At 36.8% G+C, this 24,083-nt stretch overlaps 1 protein-coding gene across 1 annotated transcript; it reads right to left on the bottom strand.

Annotated features, from left to right (window-relative positions):
* Positions 1-7,578: 7,578 nt before the first annotated feature.
* On the bottom strand, positions 7,579-8,535 carry LOC142445738 (olfactory receptor 4P4-like). Its single transcript, XM_075547665.1, has one exon. It carries the CDS (start codon positions 8,533-8,535, stop codon positions 7,579-7,581), a length of 957 nt encoding a protein of 318 aa, XP_075403780.1.
* Between the last annotated feature and the right edge of the window lie 15,548 nt (positions 8,536-24,083).

Genomic DNA, 24,083 nt, shown 5'->3' with positions numbered 1-24,083 from the left:
AAAACCAATTGTATTTTTAATTGATATTCAAAATTTCCTTTCATAAAAGAAAAATCTCAATTTGCTGCTGTTCTGAATTCAGTTTAATACTTCTGTATCCTCATATATATATACACATTTTTTTCACTGCTTATTCAATTTTTTCTTTTAAATGTAAAATTAGGTGGGAGTTCACATTTTGGATCATAATTTTAAAAAATAGTTTTATTGGCCCACAATACACATAATTTATATATGTATATGCACACACATATATGTGTGTGTGCATATACAAACTAAGATTATTTCTCAGGCTAAAAATGTTCATCCCTTAAAAGTAAATAGACATGTGAGCCCCCAATAAAATGTTTAAAATGAAAGTAGTTAAACAAATTTTATGTTTTGGCAATAAGTAACCTATTTTTCTTCTGACAACTAATGTTGAGTTTTTAATTTATAAGATGATATGTTTAATTTTCAAATATATGCATTTATCAAAAGCAATTATTTTAAAGATTATTATTATACAAGTAGGCTGATGTTTAATTTAAAAGTAGACATTACCGAATTTACTCAAATCCTAATTTTTGTTTACAAGAAAAGCAACACGATCAAGAGACTCTATATAATTTCTTAGGATTATAAAATAAGATTCTGCAGATCATCAAACTCCATGTCAAACTCATTTCCATTGTGTAGGACTCATAGCAACTCTGTACTATAGAGTAGAGTTGGCCTGGTGAGTTTCCAAGACTAGACATCTTTACAGGAGCAGAAGCAGTTGGTGGTTTTGAACTGCTGAATTTAAGATGAGCAACCCAGGGCATAACCCACTCCCCCACTCAGGTTCCTGAACTAGAAGTCTGCTGTCCCATTTCTCACTTTGCATGGTGCTGTCTCCATGATTAAGAGCAGAGTATAAAGGAGTGGGGGACATGATTGTCATGTAATATGCATGCTAACAGGTTCTATGTTCACCCAAAGAGACTTGGTCATATTTCTGATTTTAAGTCATTTTGAAATAACTTTCTTAGTTTCACCAAAATGAAAATTCGGTAGCTCAAGATACTTTCCCACTTTCTACATCACTTTTAATGTAAAATGACTCTTAAACTACTGTTCTCTATGAGGCATATTTATTGATCACTACTGTTATCAAAGATAGGTGGAATTATGAATACAGTCAGATGAGAAATAACTATTTTCATAAAAATAAGGAATATTTGATCTTGTTTTATGAGGGGAAAGAACCCTTAGGAGAAGAATGTAATGAAAATCGATGAAAGGAAAAAAATATTGCGTAGCTACTTTGTAACAAAAGAAAGACATGTGCAGACAGAAACAGGTAGAAGCATTGAGAGCTGTAAATAAATTGACCAGATCTGAATCCTGGGTTGAGATAGAAGAGGCTGTCTCCTCCTGTAAGCATGCACATGCTCAGAAACCCCATGACTAAGAATCAACTTGAGGGCTTGGGCTTTCAATCATCACATTTACTGCCCTTCAAATTGGCAGTCCATTAATTAAAAGATTTTGGAAATCTGTGTGTAATGGCAGGATGACTATTTCAGAGTACCTCTTCACTATAAACACTAATGTGACTTTTGTGGAGTTTTTAAAAATAATTTTCTTGCAACAAACATATAGTCAAGTGATCGTTTCTGTGATAGAATAGAGCAAATGATGCGTATCCTTTTCCGTATGTTCCCAGTTTAATGAGAACAGATGTCGTTATAGTTCAATTACAGTTTCCTCCACAAATTCAACTTTTGTCACACAAGATTGAGAATGTGTCATGCTAAACACATACTAAAATTTATACAGATGATACTAGTATATTTTGGGGTGAAATGGCCACTGAAATTTGGGGACATCATTATTATAGCTACTCAAGCATAAATAAGATTATTCCATTAGAATTATGATAGAAGATTTATTAGTACTAGACTGCTTCTCAGGACAGATAGCTTACAAATGAAGATTTAATTAACTTCAGCACCTTTTCTAAACAGGAATTCTGTGTGTACACTCAAACCTAAAGTGCATTCTAGGATTTTTAAACTATATATGTAGATATAATTATAGAATGCAAGAAAGGACAGCTTTACGAAAGAAATGGCTAAAACATTGACAAATAGCAAATCCTCCATGTAAATGCAATTGATGGGGTGTCCAAACCAAGCAGCATTCACTGATACTTAAAGACCCATTTAGGAAGTGTCGAGCCTCAGGAAGCAGGGTTTCTTCAGATACTGCGCGAACCCTTCTGCCACAGCTAATGCTGAAATGAAAGGCAAAGAATTATAAACAAATAACTCAAAAACATGTAGGCTACTTTTATAATAATGAAAAATTATAACATCTCAAAACCCTTAGAGCTTCCTGCAGGTTTGCAAGGGTCATGGAGTTTACGCATCTGCTAAAGCATCAGGCATGCACAGACACCCGTCATTCTTGCTGTTAAGTGGATTTCATCTCCCAGTGACCAGAAGGGACAGAGCAGAACTGCCCAGTGGAGTTTCCCAGGCTGTTCTCTTTTCAGAAGGAGACACACACCGTGCTTTCCCAGCCGCCAGCTGGTGGGTGTGAGCTGCCAACCTTGTAGTTTCCAGCTGAGGGCTTTAGCTGCTCTGACATTAGTACTCTTTAGGCAAAGAAAAGTGGATCTTAATTCCACAGAAATGCCAAGCTGGGATTTTTTTCAATACAGATTTAACATCTTAAAAATGAATCACAAAGTGTTTGAGGATCCAAAGAAACAACAATAAAAAACTAGCACAGATTTAAGTCCTAGAAGTCATCCCTGCCTGTGTCAGATGGCAATTGCATGAGAAGAGCAAAATAGAAACTAAGGAGGTGGCATGAGAATGAACAGCTCTTTGGTCACTGTAAGTAATCCTATTCCCAGAAGCTTTTCTGAACATGTCCTTGCCAAATGGCACTACCTGGCTCGTCCACCATATTGGTGATGATGCCTCTGGGCATTTTCTAGTCCTTACTTTACTTCTACCTTTGCATTAGCCTGGCTGGGGGAGTACTGTTTCTCCAGAGCTCTCTAAATCGTATAGTGAGACAGATAACAGTTCTGGACATCTTGCTGATACTGTATATTCTGTATTCAACAAATGTATTTGACAAAGGGGGGGGGGGAGAGAAAAACAGACAAGAATTTAGAGCCCAGTACTTACTCTTTCATGATTAATCTAGGTGTTTCGAAATAGACCATTAAAACGACTGACCCACAGATCCTGATTTGTGGTCAAGGCCTACCATCACTCAATAGGGGCATGGGGCACATTGAAAAATTAAACCTAAGGAACACAGAAGTAATTCATTTTCCCACATTTTTACAAGAGGAAACTATTAATTATTAACCATAAGAAAAATTGAAGAAATGGAGAAAATCGTCACCCCCATATGTAGAAAATTCCAGTTCTTTTTCCTCTGTCACTGAATATTTGCATGAGGTATAGGCTCATTCCAATAAATGGATACATTCCAACACACTCAAGTATTAAATATTTTCTCACACATATAAAATGTAAATCAATTTTAGTATAACTTTTCCAGTTCAGATAAATCTGAGAAACATTTGAGCATCTTTTCCCTTCTCTACAAAATGAGGAATAAACTAAAGTCTGATCCTAATGTCAAGGAATAAGCTTTCCCCATTCTTAAGTAGTTTATTAGTTTAAGGACAGGGGTATGTTTATTGTATACTTTACATATTTACATGTTCTCAAAAAATTCAAATTTGCTGAACTTTCTTGTCTTTTGGGTGATGCATACAAAATGCTCAGTAGGATAATGGAGCAACTTCTGTTCATTTAGTTTTATGACAATCCTGAGGGGTCTATATAATTGCCAGTAGCATTTCAGAAATGATGTAACTAGGATATAACAAAAGTATAAAGCAAGAATGTGATTCTGTATTTCTTGTCCTCATGGGGTTGTTTGAATGTTAACTGTATTATTACTCATAACTGTGTATCTTAATATTATATTATTTAACGATTAAAAGGTTAGCACAATAAAATTATGAAATAAACATTTAAGGATTGACTATGGCCAAAATAAATGAATCTTAAATGCTGTCCTTCAGATGTGTCTTTGTTTGGAAAGAAAATTTGTATTTTAATATATTGTCAGTTACCCTTGTGACTCAATTTTCAATCAAGCAGTTCTATTGTCATTAAGTATATTCCAACTCAAAGCAATCATAAATAGGGGTTCAGAAGCTGCAACCTTTACAGGAGCATAGAGCCTCATCGTTCTCCCTAGGTAAGGCGTGTAGGGGCCAAACTGAAAGCAGGTCTATAACGGGAACAATAACACTAATGAGAAAAGCAAACCTTAGCATCACCAAGCATGCGAGGTCAAAGGGGCAGTATGTACCTCAGACAAGGTTCAGAAAAGTTAGGAAAGAAGGAGAATTATGAACAGGAAACACGGGATTAAGTGGGGCAAAGGATGTGAGTGACATTGAGGAGAATTTGATGAATAAGATGAAACAAAATGTATATAAATTGGTGAATACAAAATGAATGATCTGTTGTTAGCCTTCACCCAATTAACAAGTAAACTTTATTATTTTTATTAATACTTTTAAATTTATTATTAATTGGGGGTTAATGCATATCATTCTATACCCCAATCATGGCAAACAAAATTGTACAATTACTACCGCAATAAGTTCCAACCTTCTTTTTATTCCTGGACCCTTTGATGTTGTCTCCCCTTACCCTCCCACCACCACTGTACCCACTTCCCCAAAACCCTTATTCTACTTGCTGTCCCTATAGTTTCATAAATCACGGGTTTCATATAACAAAACACATAAAATATATAACACAACTACATGAGGGTGAAGTTCAATGACATAAAACATCGGCGATACACTCTAATATAAATAAATAAATTCAAAAATACAGAAAATGTTGAATACCAGAGGGAATCAACTGAGAAAGTTTTAACTGCACAACATAAATTTTCAAAAGATGTTGTAAGCTAAAGAATTTATGTTAGATCAGTCTTCATTCCTTCTGAGTGTCATTTTACCAAAGGGAGGACAGATAGAAAAGTCAAACTGAAGCAGGAGACACAGAAAGTGGTGAGCATCATAGCCCAGTGGAAGAAGCACACCAGCCTCTCTGACCATGAGGTGTAGAAGGGACCCGTTATCAGACATCAAAGAACTTAAAATCATATCAGTGGGTGCCCACCTCCTGATACAATCACTGAAGACAAATGTGTGCATAAGCAAATGTGGTGAAGAAAGCCGATGTTGCCAGACTATCAAAAGATATAGCATCTGGGGTCTAAAAAGCTTGAAAACAAGCAAGTGGCCATGTAGCTCAGAATCAACAAAGCCCACTTGGAAGAACAACACCAGCATGTGTGACCACGAGCTGTCGAAGGGATCAGGTATAAAGCATCAAACAACAAAAAATCATATCATTGTAAATGTGTGAGTGCAGAGTGGAGACTCAGAGCCCATCGGCAGCCAACTGACACCCCTTACTGAAGGTTGGGGGGAGGAGATGAGCCAATCAGGGTGCAGAGTAGCAACAATGAAACATATAACTTTCCTCTAATTCTTAAATGCTACCACCCCCTCACTATCATCATCCCAACTCTACCTTACAAAACCGGCTAAACCATAGGATGTATATTGGTACATATAGCAACTGCAAACACAGGGAATCCAGGAGAGATGACTCCTCCAGGACCAGTGGTGAGAGTGGCGATGCCTGAAGGGTGGAGGGAATGTGGCATGGAAAGTGGGAACTGATTACAAGAATCTACATATAGCCTCCTGCCTGGGGGTTGGACAGTAAAGAAGAGGGCGGGGAGAGACATCGGACAGTGTAACATATGACAACATAATAATAATTTATGAATTATGAAGGGGTCATGATGAAGGAGGGAGGGGGAGTGGGGATGGAGGGGGAATATGAGCAGCCGATATTAAGGGCTCAAGTAGAAGGCAACTTTTTTGAGAATGATGATGGCAACAAATGTACATATGTGCTTGACACAATAGATGGATGGATGGATTGTGATAAGAATTGTATGAGTCCCCACTAAAAGGAATTTTTTTTAAAGGCAAGGAACGATGGAAGCTGGGAAGGATGTGAAGGTTCTTCTGGAGCAGACGCAGATAACATGGTCCTTCTGATGCCCTGAATTCACATAACTAGTCTCCAGAACCGTGAGACAATACATAATGTGTTCTTCAAAGTCACAATATTTCTAAGATTTACTTATGGCAGCCCTAGGAAACTAAGACATTAATTTAAGACCAGAGTCCAAGGCACTGGAAATGAACACAGACTATAAATGCCCTGCCATCAAAGGACTAGTTGCCAAAGGCTAAAGGAAGATCTAGACATAATCAGTCTATTACCTACAATCTAATTGAACTATTAATTTTTCAAGATTTCCATCTTTTCCTGTCAAATGCCTCCCAAATCTTGAGTTAGGCATCTCCTTCTTAACTTACAATTTCCCCCATAACATCCCACATATTTGCCTGCTGTTTTCTAACAGATCGATGTTTTCTTGCTCTAGTCGTTTACTCAAAAATTTCATCTACTCAATGGCATCTCTTTTCCCTACACATAAAGTATTTATATATAGATAGATAAATACAGATACAGATATTCTTATAGATAGGTAAATCCATAGATGATAGAGAGATAAAAATAGATAGATAGACAGGTTGTTTTTACCAATCTCTTTAGAAAACCCTTGAATTAGTACCTTAGGGTTATAGTTTAGGTTCAGAGAAAATTTCTATGACATAGACATTGAGAGTCTCAGAAACTCAGAGGAACAATTCTACTCTGTCCTATCAGATCAGTATGAATCAGAATTGACTGATGTTGTTAGTTTGATGTTTACTTCTTTTGTTTTTGATTAGTGGTTGGCATGTATCTACATATGTTTACTTTATGTATTTGTATATCTAGTTGTTTTAAGACACTATGGGGTAAAGGCTAAGCTCTTCTATAATATTTATATATTTGTCATGAATACAGATGGACTGTGTCATTTCTTTCTGGTTTTCTATTAATTATTGATAATTGCCACTTCATATTAAGACTTTAAACTCAATGATATGGTTTCTGAAATTTGTTTTAAGGTTTTACATTTTTTGACATTCTAGTTTCTTTTACTTTTCATAAAAATCAAAGAACCATCTTGTTGACATCTTAGTAAAAGCTTGTTGAGATTTATGATTACATTATTTTGAACATGAATAAAATATTGAAATGGATGCTACATAATTTGTATGTCTCTGAAATAGTTAAAAGTCCACAAACTGATTTGAAAAAGTTTTTTCATTATGTTTTCTAAGTATGACACCATACTGAGACCAAAGCCATTTAATGCAATTCACTCTTGCTACACCACCTTAGTGCCTCCCCCAATCAAATGTTTCATACTCACTTTCACATAGATTAGTATTCATTAACGTTCTTCTAACTTATTCATTTCATTTGAGATAGTTAATTCTTTCATGATAGAAATGGAAAGATAAACTTTATCATGTTTTCTAATATTTTTATTTTATAAGTAGACATTTTTTTAAGGAATTTAACCGTTAGAATTCTTGAAATCAATTACATGCTTCTTTTGAAAATAATCTTGACACCAAACTTTTCTCATGGCATTTTTCATCTCTGTATTTCGCAGGGTGTAGATTAAAGGATTGAACATAGGGGCAATGATAGTGTAAAACAGAGCAAATATTTTATCCTCAGGGAATGTGGTAGGAGGTCTAAGGTAGGCAAATATTGCTGGAGCAAAAAATAAGAGCACCACTGTGACATGAGAGCCACAGGTAGACAGGGCCTTGCGCCTGCCCTCTGCTGAGTGATTCCTTAAGGTGAATAATATAATCACATAAGAACCAACTAGGACAACAAACGTTACTAAGGCCACCATCCCTGAATTGGCAACCACAAGAACCCCTATGATATAGGTATCAGTACAGGCAACTTTTAACAAAGGGAAAATGTCACAATAATAATGATCAATTTCATTAGGACCACAAAAGGGTAATGAGATTGTCATGAACAATTGTGGAAAGGCATGGGCAGCCCCACCGGCCCAGGCAGCTAAGACAAGAAGATGGCACCTTGTTCTGTTCATGATGATCATGTAGTGGAGAGGTTTGCAGATGGCAACATAGCGATCAAAGGCCATGGCAGTAAGAATGAAGACCTCAATACTTCCAAAGAAGTGCATGGTAAAGACCTGCAACATGCAATTTCCATAAGCAATGGATTTTTTCTCTACTGGTAGATCACCAATCAATTTGGGTGTGACACTTGAAGTATAGCAGATGTCCACAGAAGACAGGTGGCTAAGGAAATAGTACATTGGTTGGTGGAAAAGGGAACTGCATCGAATGGAAAGAAGTATCAATAAGTTTCCTACCAAGAGGGATATATAACAAAATGAAAATAGCATACAAAAAAACAGCTGTATCTTTGAGTCATAAGAAAATCCCAAAAGAATGAATTCTGAGATATTTCTTTGGCTTTCCATATTTGTTTTCATTTGGTTTAAATTGTAAACAAGTAAGTTGAGTTCCTGAAAATAAAGAAAACAGGAGCATGAATCAAGATTAGTAGTATAGTAACAATGATATAAAATATACAAAAATATCATGCAATAATTTTATTATATGAAAAATATTATAATAAGAATAATTATTTTATGCAATTTAGTAGGAGGTTTCAATATTTTAAATGTATTTAGTTATGAAAAACACATATGAGTTACATACTTAAAAAAGAAATACTTAATACGTTTAAAAACTATATTTGGCATGTTTACAAATGCTTTGTATATTATCTTTAAGATCTCCTTTGCTTCTTAAAGCCTGAGCTGGAATCCCTCTTCTGAAATACCTTGGAATATTTGCTCAAGAAATATACTGAAACTCTTCAACTTAAGTATGTTTAATATGTACTTTTTACACATTTACACGTGAACTTTAAGATGTCTAATGTGTAGTCTTGCTTGTCATGTGAGCAATTATGACCGATGATTGTTTGGTTGCACATAAAATTCTACCTTGCAGGACTGGATAGGGCAGAGGTTGTACACTGGTGCATATAGGAGCTGGAGGCACAGGGAATCCAGGGTGGATGATACCTTCAGGACCAGGGGTGTGAGGGGCGATACTGGGAGAGTAGAGGGTGAGTGGGCTGGAAAGGGGGAACTGATTAAAAGGATCCACATGTGACCTCCTCCCTCAGAGATGGACGGCAGAGAAGGGGGGGGGAAGGGAGACTCCGGATAGGGCAAGATATGACAAAATAACAATCTGTGGATTATCAAAGGCTCATGAGGGAGGGGTAAGCGGGGAGGAAGGGGAAAAAAAGAGGACCTGATGCAAAGGGCTTAAGTGGAGAGCAAATGCTTTGAGAGTGATTAGGGCAAAGAATGTATGAATGTGCTTTATACAATTGATGTAGGTATATGTATGGATTGAGATAAGAGTTGTATGAGCCCCTAATAAAATGTAAAAAAAGAAAAGAAAGAAAATGATTAGGGCAAAGAATGTACATATATGCTTTATACAATTGGTGTATGTATATGCATGGATTGTGATGAGTTGTATTAGCCCCTAATAAAATGTTTTTTAAAAAAACTATCCATGGACAAAGAATTTCACTTCATGATCGGAATCCAGAAAGACAAATAGAAATTATTTTATTTCTACCATGTATAGTTCACCGATTAAAAAATACTTTCAGCATACTGCCATTTAGTTCAGGAAGTCAAAGGAATGATAAAATAGTTAAATTATTCAAGTATTATTGAATTTTGCCTATTTTAATGTTTCTTCTACAATCTAATATTATGGTGTCCATCCTAGGCATGAAATGCCAACTCAAGGTGTTACAAAAAGGATTAAGACAACTTAATTGTCTCCTATGCTTTTTGTTCCATAAATAATACATGAAAATTTCATGAATCTCATATAGCTTTTGATATATCTAAAGTGATTTACACTGGGGAAAGTAGAACACAGAATGGAAATAATGCATTTCTAATGGGCATTTTATTCAGTTATGAGAAAGTATAACATACCCAACGGAACTATAAAAATCATGGAATCCCTTGTATTTTAGGAACTGATTTGATAGTCAATTGACTTTACAGATATTACAATATTGAGTTTTTGTATGAAGGTTATTTAGAATGTGACACATTCTGTGAAAAATATATCCTTAATCTCTTTTGCCTATGTATTTTAAAGTTTTTATGGCAAAAAGCTGGCAACTTGTACATTTCTAATAAAAATAACAATATTGTAGGAAAACCAATTATATTTTTAATTGATATTCAAAATTCCTTTCATAGAGCAGAAAGTCTCAGTTTTCTGCTAGTTGAATTCAGTTTTAGGCTTCTGTATGATCATATATATACATATTTTTGTATGTTTTTCACTGCTTTTTCTATTTTTTAGTTTTCACTCTAAAATTAGGTGGGAGTTAACATATTGGATCATCATTTTAAAAAATGTTTTATTGGCACATATTATATATATTAGCAGAATAAAATTATTTTTATTTATAAAATTGTATATTTAATTTTAATATATATATCTCAGAAGCAATGAAAGATTATTATTATACAAGTAGGAAAATTAATCATTTCAAAGTAGGCATTACAAAATTAAGTCAAACCCTTTATTTTGTTTTGGTTTTCTTTTTCAAGAAAAGTAATACAATCAAGAGGCTCTAAGTAATTTCTTAGGATTAGAAAATAAGATTCTGTGGATCATTAAACTCCAAATCAAGCTCATTTTCATTGTTTAGGACTCATAGCAACCCAATAGTACAAAGTAGAATTGGCCTGCTGAGTTTCCAAGACTAGACATCTTTACAGGAGTAGAAGCAGTTGGTGGTTTTGAACTGCTGAACTTAAGATGAGCAGCCCAGGGCATAACCCACTCCCCCACTCAGGTTCCTGAACTAGAAGCCTGCTGTCCCATTTCTCACTTTGCATGGTGCTGCATCCATGATTAAGAGCAGAGTATGAAGGAATATGGGACATGATTTTCATGTAATATGCATGCTAACATGTTCTATGTTTACCCAAATAGACTTGGTAACATTTCTGATTTTAAGTCATTGTGAAATAATTTCCTTAGATTCACCAAAATGAAAATTCAGTAGGTCAAGATACTTTCCTGTTTTCCACATAGTATTTAAGGTAAAATAGCTCTTAAAATATTCCTCTATGATGCATGTTTAATGATCACTACTGTTATCAAGGTAGGTGGAACTATGGATACAGTCAGATAAGAAATAACTATTTGCCTAAAATTAAGGAATATTTTTTCTTGTTTTATGAAGGGAAAGAAACCCTTGGAAGAGTGAAATGAAAATCGATGAAAGGAAAGAAATATTGTGCACCTACTTTGTAAGAGAGAAAAGACATGTTCACACAGAGGCAGGTAGAAGCATTGTGAGCTATAAGTAAATTGATCAGTTCTGAATCGTGGGGGGAATTAGAAGAGGTAGTCTCCTCCAGTAAAGATGTGTATGCTTAGGAGCCCCAAGACTAATAATCAACTTAATGACTGTGCAATTTCAATCATAGGTACATACAATTGCATGTTTACAACCACTGAAATTGTCAGTCCATTAATTAAAAAGTATTTGGAAATCTGTGTCTAATGGCAAAATGACTATTTTAGAGCATCTCTTCACTATAAACACTAACATGAGTGTTGTGTATTTTTTAATTTCCTTGCAAGGAAAATATAATCAACTGGTCATTTCTGTGGTAGAATAGAACAGATTATGTGTATCTTTTTCCTAATGTTCCAAGTATAATGAGAACATATGTTGTTATAGTTCAAGTATAATTTTTTCCACAAATACCAGTTTTTTTCACACAAGATGGAGAATGTGTCATGCTAAACACGTATTAAAATTTATACAGATGATGCTAGTCTATTTTGGGGTGAAATGACCATTGAAATTTGGGGACAGCATTATTATAGCTCCTCAAATATAAATAAGATTATTCCATTAGAATTATGATAGAAACCTTATTAGTACTAAACTGATGCTCAGGACAGTTAGCTTACAAATGAAGATTTAAGTAGCTTTAGCAACTGTTTTCAGCAGGAATTCTGTTTGTGTACACTAGGCTAAAGTATGTTCTAGTAGTTTTAAACTATATATATATATATATATATATATATATATATATATATATATATATATATATATATATATATAATCATAGAATGCAAGAAAATTACAGCCTTAAGCAAGAAAGAGATAAAACATAGACAAATAGCAAATCCTCCATATACATGCAGTTGATGGGTTGTCCCCAAACCAAGCAACATTCACTGATAATTAAAGATCCATTTAGGAAGCCTTAAGCCTCAGGATGAAGTGTTTCTTCAGAAACTCACTGTGCTAACTCTTCTGCAGCAGCTAATCCTGAAAAAAAAAAAAAGACAAAGAATTGTAAACAAATCATTCAAAATCAACTAGGCTACTTTATAATACTAAAAAAAATTATAATATCCCCAAACCCTTAGAACTTCCTGCAGGTTTGCGAGGGTCATGGAGTTTACTCATCTGCTAAAGCATCAGGCATGCACAGACACCCATCATTCTTGCATAGAGTGGATTTCAACTCCCAGTCACCAGAAAGGACAGAGCAGAACTGCCCAGTGGAGTTTTCCAGGCTGTTCTCTTTTCAGAAGGAGACACACACCGTGCTTTCCCAGCCACCAGCTGGTGGGTGTGAGCTGCCAACCTAGTGATTTCCAGCTCAGTGCTTTAGCTGCTCTGACATTAGTACTCTTTATGTGAAAAAAAAGTGGATCTTAATTCCACAGAAATGCCACGCTGGGATTTTTTCAATACAGATTTAACATCTTAACAATTAAACACTAGGAGTTTGAAGCTCCAAAAAAAAAAAAAAAAAAGAAAGAAAACCCAACAACAGTAAAATACTTACACGTAGATTTAAGTCCTGAACGTCATCCCTGCCTGTGTCAGAGGCAGTCGCACGAGAGGAGCAGAATATAAACTGAGGAGGCGGCATGAGAATGAACAGCTCTTTGGTCGCTGGAAGTAATCCTATTCCCAGAAGCTTTTCTGAACATGTCCTTGCCAAACGGCACTGCCTGGCTCGTCCACCATAATGGCGCTGATACCTGTGAGCATTGCCTGGCCCTAACTTTCCTGTGTCTGTGCATCAGCCTGCCTAGGGGAGGCACTGTTTCTCTGGAGGCCTCAAAGATTTATCGTCAGACACACAATAATTCTGGAAGCCTTTCTGATCCTGTATTCAAGTAACGTATTGGAGAACGGGAGGAAAACACTGCGGATTAACGTTAGGTCAGTCACAGCTTGGATAGAAGAAACCAGACAAGAATTTAGAGTCCAGTGTTTATCACTCTTAAGATTAACCGAGATGTTTTGATATAGACCGATAAAATCACTGTCCCACAGATAATGATTTATGACAAGAGCTTAGCATTTCTGAAATACGGGCTTAGGAAACCATTGACAAGTGAAAACTAAGGAAAACAGAAATAATTCATTTGGCCCACATTTTTGACAAGAGGAAACTATTAATTATTAATCATAAGAAAAATTGAAGAAATGGAGAAAATCATTACCCCAAATGTAGGAATTTCCAGTTCTTTTTCCTATGTCATTGACTATTTATATGAGGTTTGGCTCTTTCCAATATATGCATACTTTTCAACAAACTCAAGCAATAAATATTTTCTCACACATATAAAACTTTAATAAATCAATTTTAGCATAACTTTTCCAATTCAGATCAATCTGAGAAATTTTTAAAAACTATCATAAGAATATCTTAAGTAAATATTTATTGTTTTTATTGTGCAACATAATTTCGTATGCATAACATAATTTAGGATTCATATTTTGACATAGTAATTGCTAAGTCTGATGTGCAAATAAGGGCAGTTGTGTCTCAAACAAGACTATCTGCTTTTCTAGTTCTTTCTCCCACTGCAGTCTATTGTTTAATGTCTATGATTAATTGCAATAGCCACACAAAATTTACACACAGTACTCATGATTTGGGAGTTTATTGTGACAGTTAAAAAGCTATAATCCAGAAGAAAATGCTTAAGATAGAGCTGTTCAGCCAAGACATATTATAAAGATCGTTCCGGGCTCATAATAAGCGCTGGAAGGCATACTGTCCTGCTGTAACCTCAACCTGAAGTCACTCAGCTCCACGGGTCAGTGACCCAGCTCCTTGAATAAAGTGACAGATGCACCCAATTCCAGTAGTCTCCACCAAAATGCATTCAGCATAAGCTCTCTTTCGGCAAGCCCAGCTTCCCCAATTAATTGCAAGGCAGACTCCTCCACTAGCAGTCTCACTCCAGAAAGCACACAGCTTCACTTCTCTGCTGGCTAGGACATCCACTCCTCTGTCTTCCTGCTCTGCTTCCTGGTTCTGCTATTGCTGCTCATTGATTACACCTTCGGTGGCAACGCTCTTTTCCATAGCTCAAGGGCCTTCATTGTGCAGGATCTCGGGGTCCACAGCACATGCTCTGCTCCTGACTCTGGCCACTAGTAAAATCTCTCTCTGCTTCTCTCTTATATGTGGAAATATAGAAATCAAGAAATCTATATTTGTCCACATTCCAAGGAAAGGTGACCCAATAGAAAGCTCAAAGTATAAAACAATATAAGTGATATCATATTCATGCGAAAATTTGCTGAAGTTTATTCAACAATGGTCCAACAATGGCTGCAGCAGTACATTGACAGGAAGCTGCTAGAGCTTCAGGCTGGATTTGGGAGAGGTCGTGGGTCAAAGTATAACATGGGTAATGTCAGATGAATCATGGCTGAAAGGAGAGAATACTAGAAAATGTTTACTTGTATTGTGTTGACACTGCCACGGCATTGAACTTTGAGGAGCATAACAAATTATGGATAGCTTTGAATAGAATGAGATTTCTAGAATACTTCAAGGAAAGAAGAAGATAAATTAATGAATTTGCACTATGGTGTTAGCGAAGAATTCTCAGTACCATGGTCTGCCAAATGAACAAACAAAACTGCATTGCAAAAAGTACTGTTGAACATCTCCAAAGAAGCAAGGATGTAAGACTTGGCCTCATGTAATTTGAACATGTTGTCAACAGGGTCCATCCAGCCCCTGGAAAAGGACATCATGCTTGGTAAAGTAGAAGGGCATTGAAAGAGACTAAGTCCCTCAACAAGGAGTTACACAGTCACTGCGGTGGTGGTTATAATTTATATCAACTTGAATTTGTAGGAAAGTGTAGGGGTGTGGGTGCAACCTGTCAGTCAGGTCAAAGCCTGATGATGCCTATTGGGAGATTTTGCCTTTTTCACAAGGAGACACTGAGGCCTGCTCCCTTCTCTTGCGGTCCCTTCACATTTCTCATGCTAGGGCTTCTGGTATTGTCTCCAAGGGCAGTTCCATGTGACTGCCTCATCCTGACAGCTGTAAGCACCCTGACATGTTCACACCCACCTGGGACCCATGGCACTCTGCACCCCCTACCGTGTGATCCTCCTGCAACCAGATTCACCTTGTTGCACCATAGGCTTGCAGCTACACGAGTACAAAGGGAGCTCCAGCCACACTGGACCGATGAACTGAAGTTGAGCTAAGCTAGGATGCCTTACTTATAGAAGAATCCTTCTGATAGAAAGCTCTTTCTTAGACTTATGTGTTTGTGAGGATGGTGCTGTGTGTTGATGTTTGTAGGGCCACAGTGTGTCAGAACTGACACAATGGCACCTAACAACCAAAACAGAATCATTTGAAAAGTATGTGCCCAATGTAAGGACACAATTATTTATCCTGTACATGCATTTGGTAATCTAAGAGGTAAATGTTAGTCTCTCCATGTCTGAAGGAAATATAATTGACATAATTAAAGACACATGGAAAATATTAGTCCAACAGTCTAATGGAGTAAGCCAAAGTAAGTCCCCTTGGTTCTTTGTTACCATCACCAAGTTCTCGGGGGAATAGAAATCTTATTAGAAGGAACTCTACGGGAATGAACATGAGAATTCTGGTGATTGAATGTACCTGAAAGCAAATAAATAAAAATAATGTCATATAATACACTGAGCATTCAGGGGGTGATAGAGTCGGGGAGGCAGAGGACAAAGGGATAAAGGGAAGCTGATATCAAGGAGTTCAAGAATAAAAGAAAATTTATTGAAAATGAGCATGGCAGCAATTCTTGGAATTATGCTTGATTTAATGGAACAATTGATTGTAATAATATGTGTAATAACTCCCCATAAAATGTTTAGTAAATCAATAATAAAGACTATTATACTTTTTATAAACGAAGTCTTGGATATATTGGGGAAAATGTTGAACAAACGGCAATATCATTTTCCCCCAACATATAGCTTTATTAGGGAAGCTCCTGAACAAAGTTCCGTGACCTAGGCCAATAGTTCAGGGAAGTCATTCTCTTCCTTCACTGCCCCATATCCCTCCAGAGACAACACTGCAGAAACAGTGTGGGAATTGCACCCGATCTGACCCCACCACACCGAGGCAAAACACTAAGGGCGCGCAGCAGAACAGCAAGGGGACCAGAGCAAGGTATTCTGGAAGGAGTATGACCAAATATAGACTTTGGGGCCATGTGGCACCCCATCACACTCGATCGGGAGACACTCCTAAAGGTCAGCAAACAGACCTTAAACTATTTACAGGCTTTTCTGGGATTTTTCTGTCATAGTTTTTGTTTTGCTCTGTCTTGTTTTGGGGTATATATTATTACCTCTGCAGGAATATCTAGGTAAGATAGGCTGGGTAAACAATCTGGAACAGAAAACAACAGGACCGATGGTTCCAAGGGGACATGGCAAAGGGGAGGTGGGGGGAAAGATGTGGTGTTAAACAACCCAGGGACAAGGGAACAACAAGTTATCCAAATCAGTTGTGAGGAGGGTGTAAGAGGCCTGGTAGGGATTGATCAAGGGCGATATAACCAAGAGGAATGACTGAAACCCAAATGAAGGCTGAGCATGATAGTGAGACAAGACAAAAGTAAAAGGAAATAGAGGAATGAACTAAGAGGTAAAGGGAATTCATAGAAGTGTAAATATAGGCATGTACATATGTAAATATATTTACATATAATGGTGGGTAAATAGATCTATGCACATATATATAAATATAAAATATATTTATATTTTGTATTTATATATAAATATATTATATATTTATATTTAGTATTAAGGTAGCAGATGGACATTGGGCCTCCACTCAAGTACTCATTCAATGGAAGAACACTTTGTTCCATTAAACTGGCATTGAATGATTCCTGCCTTCCCGAAAGAGTCACTGAAGACAAATGTGTGCATAGCAAATGTGGTGAAGAAAGCTGATGGTGCCCATCTATAGCGTCAGGGATCTTAAATACTTGAAGGTAAACAAGTGGCCATCTAACTCAGAAGAAATAAAACCCACATGGAAGAAGCACACCAGCTTTGTGATCATGAGGTGTTGAAAGAATCAGATATCAGGCATCAAGAACAAAAAAATCATACCATTTTGAATGAAGGGGTGTGCAGATTGGGGGCCCAATGCCCACCTGTAGGCAACTGGACATCCCCTAACAGAAAGGTCACAAGGAGGAGATGAGCCAGTCAGGATGCACTGTAGCAAGGATGAAACATACAACTTTCTGTAGTTCTTTAATGCTTCTCCGACCACCCTCCCCAATATGATCCCAATTCTACCTTACAAATCCAGCTAGATCAGAGAATGTACACTTGTACAGATATTAACTGGAAACAGAGACTCCAGGAGAGATGATTCCTTCAGGACCATTGGTGAGAGTGGCAATACATGGAGGATGGAGGTAAGCTGGAGTAGTAAGTGGGAACCAATTACAAGGATCTACATATAATCCCGCCTTTGGTGAACAGACAACAGAAAATTGGGTGAAGGGAGATGTCAGACACTGTACAATATGACAAAATAATTATAATTTATATATTATCAAGGGCTCATGAGGGAGGGGGAGCAGGGTGGGAGGGGATAAATGGGGAGCTGATATCAAGGGCTCAAGTAGAAAGCAAATATTTTGAGAATGATGAGGGCAACAAATGTACAAATGTTTTTGACATGCAATGTATGAATTGTGATAAGCTTTGTATAAACCCCCAATGCAATTATTTAAACAACAAAACACAAAATCATGGAATGACCAGGTTATTTGTTGATAGAGACTGGCAGACTCACCAATACTGTGGGCCTTAGCCACCTTTGGGGCCTAGATATGAATTCTCTCAGTTATTTTTCAGTCAAACAATAAACATTCTATATTAAGAACAATAGCCCTAGGAAAATATGTACCACCTAGAATATTCAAATATTTGAAATTAAAAGTGCCTCTTGCAATTAACGGTTGAACACATACCAAACGATTCCAGCAGGGTAAAAACACACACACACACACCCGTAAGTGCATACCTGAGCATTATGTGTATACGCATAAGTGTATGGGCACATAGAGAGCTATATACACACTGCAGGCTTCAGAGAATTCATGGGAAAATATAGACTTTCTATCTCCTGGTATAATAGCATAATGGTATATGCAAAAACTTCAAGATCAGCAGTTAGAACTAATACATGATCTATGGAATAAGATAAAGCTATCTGCTCCCTGAAAGATTGTAGCCTGGAAAACGTATGTATGGTTTCAATGAGTCAGTATCAACTCTGAGACAGTAGGCATATATTAACACACACACACATATATTGTGTGTCACATGTAATCACTGGTTCTGGTTCTACAGAATACCGATGGAAGTTAGACTGAGCCTATTACTTTTAAAGGAAGATCATAATGATAAATGGCCATGGTTGTCTCATTAAATGAAGGGTGCATACTATCAATATGAGTTATTGTTGTGGACGCTAACCTTAACACCTGAGAGAGGGAGTTTACCAGGTTGTTCCACTACAGTCACTATGTGAACTCCGTTTCCATAGCACCAGGTACAGCCTACACTCAGGACAGAAACTACGCTCTGCCTCCCAGAGGACGGAGTAGCTAATAGTGCAGGTACATTTTTAGAAAGGAACTTTGCTTCTCCTTTCTCTTTGATTGTTATATTCCATCACTCATTTACATCAGCTTGAACTTAAGTATATTCATTTCCTGCATACTCAAAAATCAATGCTATTAACTGATGCCAATTAATAGGCACACTATAGACAGGAGAGAACTGCCCCATGAATTTCTAAAATCATAACTCGTTACAGGAATAGAAAGTCCTATCTTTCTCCCTCAGAGTTATTGGTGGGTTGAAACTTCTGACCTTGCAGTTTGCAGCCCAATATGTAAACACTAAGCCAATAGGGCATCTCTTGATATCCTATTAATAACAAAGACAAGTAAACCCTCGCCATGGAGTTGACAGTTACTATAGCGACTGTAGTTGACATTTACTCACAGAGTAGAAATGCCTCTGTAGTTTTTGAAAGTCATTTTGATAGGGAGTGAAAGTGCCGTCTTTCTCCCTCAGAGCCGGGGATGTTTCCTGTAGTGTGGCTCTCCATCACTACTCTGTTATTTACTGACTTGTCTAAAGCTTTCCAATGACAACCAAGAGTTCCTTCCAGTAGTTCCTCTATCTTGCTGCCCTGATCACAGTGAATAAAAGAAGTATTTATTTTAAATCATAAAAAACAACCCAACCGTTTCTCCAAAAATGATGGTTCTAATATGAGAATGGTATTGGGAACCAAGATAGAGAATCTAGAAATCCATCATTTTAATAATAAACCATTTGTGGCCAAAATACCTTTAATTTTAATATTAAGACACATGCCACACCCAATCCCTCCATAATCTAAGAAGACAAACTGTAGATAAGTTCTGTATCACATCTGGCTCATGCTTCTTAATTGGGAGGAAAGGACACTTCAGGCATGATTTTCCCCAGATGCCTATATTTTGCATCATTCAGGTTAAATACTCCTCCAGGGAAGACAAAAGAGCAGCATTTCACAGTCAATTTCTTGCGTGTGTTTGGGTTTCAGAGCGTGTGGGATGACATTGTGACCAATGTAGATTGGCTGCTCGTGACCAGATGAGAACATACGCATCTGAGATTAAAAAAAAGATACTGGATTCAGAACAATCCAAAGTTGAGAAGCTCATCTTTTTCTTTTTATTGTTGTTCCTCATTTGGGTGTGTCTTCCACGTAAATATGGCAAGAAAAGGAGCAACTGTGCATTACACGTACCTCTACATGAAGTCTGGTGAGGTTTACTGTAGAACGATTTAGTTGTGCTTACTACGTGGAGAAAACTCATCTGTTCCATGCCATTAAAATAACTTACAGTATATAGAAGGTGCATATGGAAGGACGACAGTGCAGGGACTTTACTAGATGGGATCCATAATCTAAAGTAGCAGGTGGAAATAAAAGATGGCATGATTCTTCCATTTTACTGTTTGGTTAACAGAAGCTAATAAATCATTAAATATGATGTGGAAGAAGGCGTGGGCACTACAAGGTAAGGGACACTGGTAGATGGAGGTGAAGTAGAAACAAATAGAAGATTTGAGTGTTCAGAAGCACTGCAAACGGGATGATTTTGTCATGGGTAAAGTAGGCTACAGGCTTCGCATCCCAAGGCAACTGAGCGCACTATCTTATGGGGCGAGGTAGAACTGTAAATGTGGCAAATGCCTCTGAATTCTTTTACTCATTCAATACATTTTAATAAATATATATTTAGTGCTCGCTTTGGCGGCACATAAAATAAGTGCGTATTCATTACCTACTACTGTTTTCTAGGCAAGCAATTTCTTTATGAGCAGACAAAAATCACTGTTTTTGTGTTGTTTTATTTAATGTATATCACTTGGGTATACATCAGTTACATTAATTAGGAAATATGTGTGCATCTCCTAACCTGTGTGTTCATATATTGCTATTTAGGTTGCTAGTTCCCATTGGATCGATTCCTACCAGTGCATTCACATACGTACAGATTAGAACTGTGTTCCACAGAGTTTGCAAGGCTAGTATTAGAATGATTAGTGCTTAACCCTCAGCGCTACCCAATGGCCTATTTACATATGGCAAGTTATCAAGGATTTCATTTCACTTAGCTATATAATTAACACTTGTATATGGAAACAGCAGTCAATGCATCAGCCAATGTATTGCATGGGAAAATCTGCTGCATGAGATCACTAGATAAAAAAAACTTTAAAATACGCCAACGTGTCTCCTAAGGACTGAAATATGCCTACCCGATGGCGTTGCATTTTCAATTGCTGAAAATGAATAAAGAAGAATTGGTGTCTTTTGACTTATGTCGTATTACGAAGAATCCTGAAGGTAGCAGAAGATGAAAGTAATCTGTCTTGGGAAAGACTAGCCACTGCTCTCCTTATAGGCTTAGAAGTAAGGATGGCAAGACTTGGGCTCAAGAGTTTGGACATTATGAGAAGAGATCAGCCCCTGGAAAAATAAATCATCTCTGATACAGTACGGAACCAGCAAATCAGAAGAAGGTGCTGGGCTAGATGGATTAACAGCTGCAACAATGTGCTCGAACATACTGTGAGGATGTGCAGGATGGACCGGTGCTTTGCAATGTACCTAAGGTAACTGGGAGTTTGAACTTGCTCAAAAGCACCAAAGAATAACGCCTATATAGCTCATCTCACTGCAGTTAACTTCCCCTTTCAATCATATCAACACTATAGAGGATTTCTGAAGCTCTACATCTTTACTGCTGTGAATTGACTCATCTTTTTCCAGCAGAGGCTGGTGGGTAGGAACTCCCAGCTAGCAGTTAGCAGTCTGTTTACTAGAGAGTGTCACCGGGGACTTATTTATGTATACATGTACGAGGCACTTGAAAAAGTTTGTAGAAAAATATTACTAAATATTATGCAACTTTTCCATATACTACTGGAAGCCCCCTTCTGTGTGTGTATGTGTGTGTAAGCCCCCTTCTGTGTGTGTGTGTAAGCCCCCTTCTCTCTCTCTCTCTCTCTCTCTCTCTCTCTCTCTCTCTCTCTCTCTCTCTCTCTCTCTCTCTCTCTGTGTGTGTGTGTCTGTAAGCATTAAGAACTTGGCTGTTCACTGAAAAGTTGGAGTTTGGAACTCATCAAACTTCTCTGAAGTAGAAAGGACTGGGTGACCTTCCCCATAAAGTTGACAGCCTTGCAATCCCCATGGAAAAGTTCTGTTCTACCTTTACTCTTTAGAGGGCTATGAATTAAAATACATGTGAGGGTATATAAGAACAATGTGTATAGGATATGCCTATATAGAGAAATAGAACTCAAAATATTAGATTATATGTATATAACATACAGTGACACATATACATAACATATGGAAAGGCATAGTCTCATTTTTATCTCTTAACTGTTAGAAACTACAAACAAATTTTAATTTCTGCCTACCTCAGAACAGTTATTGCTGAGTGATTTGCAATTGTAAATAAATTAATCATATTATCTATCTCCTATGGTAGAATTTTCAAAAAATTTCTTCTATAATCTCAACCATACTTAAGGCATATTTTCAAATATCACCAACAGATATATCTTTTAAATTACTCTACTTCTGTCACTGATGGCTAGAATGCAGTTTCTTTCTCTAGAACCAACAATTACTATTCCTTGGCACTCTTGAAAATAATTTACATAAAAGCTCACATGGATGATAGACATTGTCCTTATTTTGCTATGGATATTTTTATTCTAAGTTTATGCATATGTCTTCAGACGGTTTGTTTCACAGTATATTTTAAAGAGACTTGCCTCTATGTCTGCTTTTTAACAATTCCCAATTCCATGAAAGTTAGGCTTACTGCATTCATCAGCCTTCTAATGAGAATTTATGTTTTTCTCATTTTTGACTATTACAGAAAAGGCCATGATACTCTGTATTTAGAAGTAAATGTAAAGGAAATTGAACCAGTGACTGACAGAGATATAATATGTTGTCTGTGACACTCTCAGAGATTATACTTACTTAAACTGCTACCCACAAAGGCATTTATTTGATGATACTCCATGATGAGCAAGCACTATATGTTAATGATTATTGATTTTAGTTGTTCTTGAAGTCTATAATATATCCAATATTCTTCAACAACACCCTAGTTAAAATGCCTCAAGTCTTCTTTAGTCTACCGAATTTATTTTCCTGTGTATTCTTTGTCCATGCATATGAGGCATTTTAAATATCTTGCCCTGAGTCAGGCATGTAGTTTGATAAAACGAATAGTACAAGTTTCCTTTTTAGGTCTACTTCTCTTAATTAAAGTTAGGTTATAAGAAATAAAGAATAAATGCTACAAGAATTACACTGAGAATAAAAACAAAAAACAAAACAAAAAAAAGAATTACACTGAGAATCGTCTGCTATAATTTAGAGCTTTTTGAGATCCTCACTGTAGAAGCTGTGAATTTAAAATACCAAAAGATGCCCTGGTGTGTACCTAACACTCCTCTCCTTTTCCTTTCACTTCATCCATAGTGTTTTCCTCTTTCCTAAGAAAAGATATTAAAGGACCCAGGAAAACTATGACTAAAGAGAACACTATTTGAGAACATGGTAGGATCAAATTTTGTAATTGGACTATGAGGCTCAAACTATGAAAGAGGCTCGAAGTAAGTCACATTCAAATTTTCTCTATTTTTTTCCAGCACACGGACTCCGCAAGATGCTTGTGGGAAACTGAAAATACACATCACACTCGGGAAATGATCCACTCATGTCAAATACTTAATATTAATATTGATTGTTGATAGAGTCGTTTTCTTTTTCATGATTTTCCTATTACAAACTCTTTGTAGCAACTTAGATATAGAAGTATTAGGAGGTTCACTTTATTCACAAATGAGAAACAAACATGTAAGCAATTACCTCAAAGTAAGTGGCAGTTCCCTCATGAGGCACAGGGATTCGAACTACATGCACAGTATTCATTGCACAAAACTCTGTATGTCTTCCTTTCAGATGAAGGCTTCCTCACAACTACATCTCCTGAAACA

Source organism: Tenrec ecaudatus, chromosome 4 (genome assembly GCF_050624435.1).
Source record: "Tenrec ecaudatus isolate mTenEca1 chromosome 4, mTenEca1.hap1, whole genome shotgun sequence".
Taxonomy (NCBI): domain Eukaryota; kingdom Metazoa; phylum Chordata; class Mammalia; order Afrosoricida; family Tenrecidae; genus Tenrec; species Tenrec ecaudatus.
This window is presented reverse-complemented; position numbering and strand designations above follow the sequence as displayed.

What these genes read in the sequence shown, in the direction of transcription:
- LOC142445738 (XM_075547665.1), bottom strand. Translation starts at nt 8,535, where the DNA reads ATGGAAAGCCAAAGAAATATCTCAGAATTCATTCTTTTGGGATTTTCT.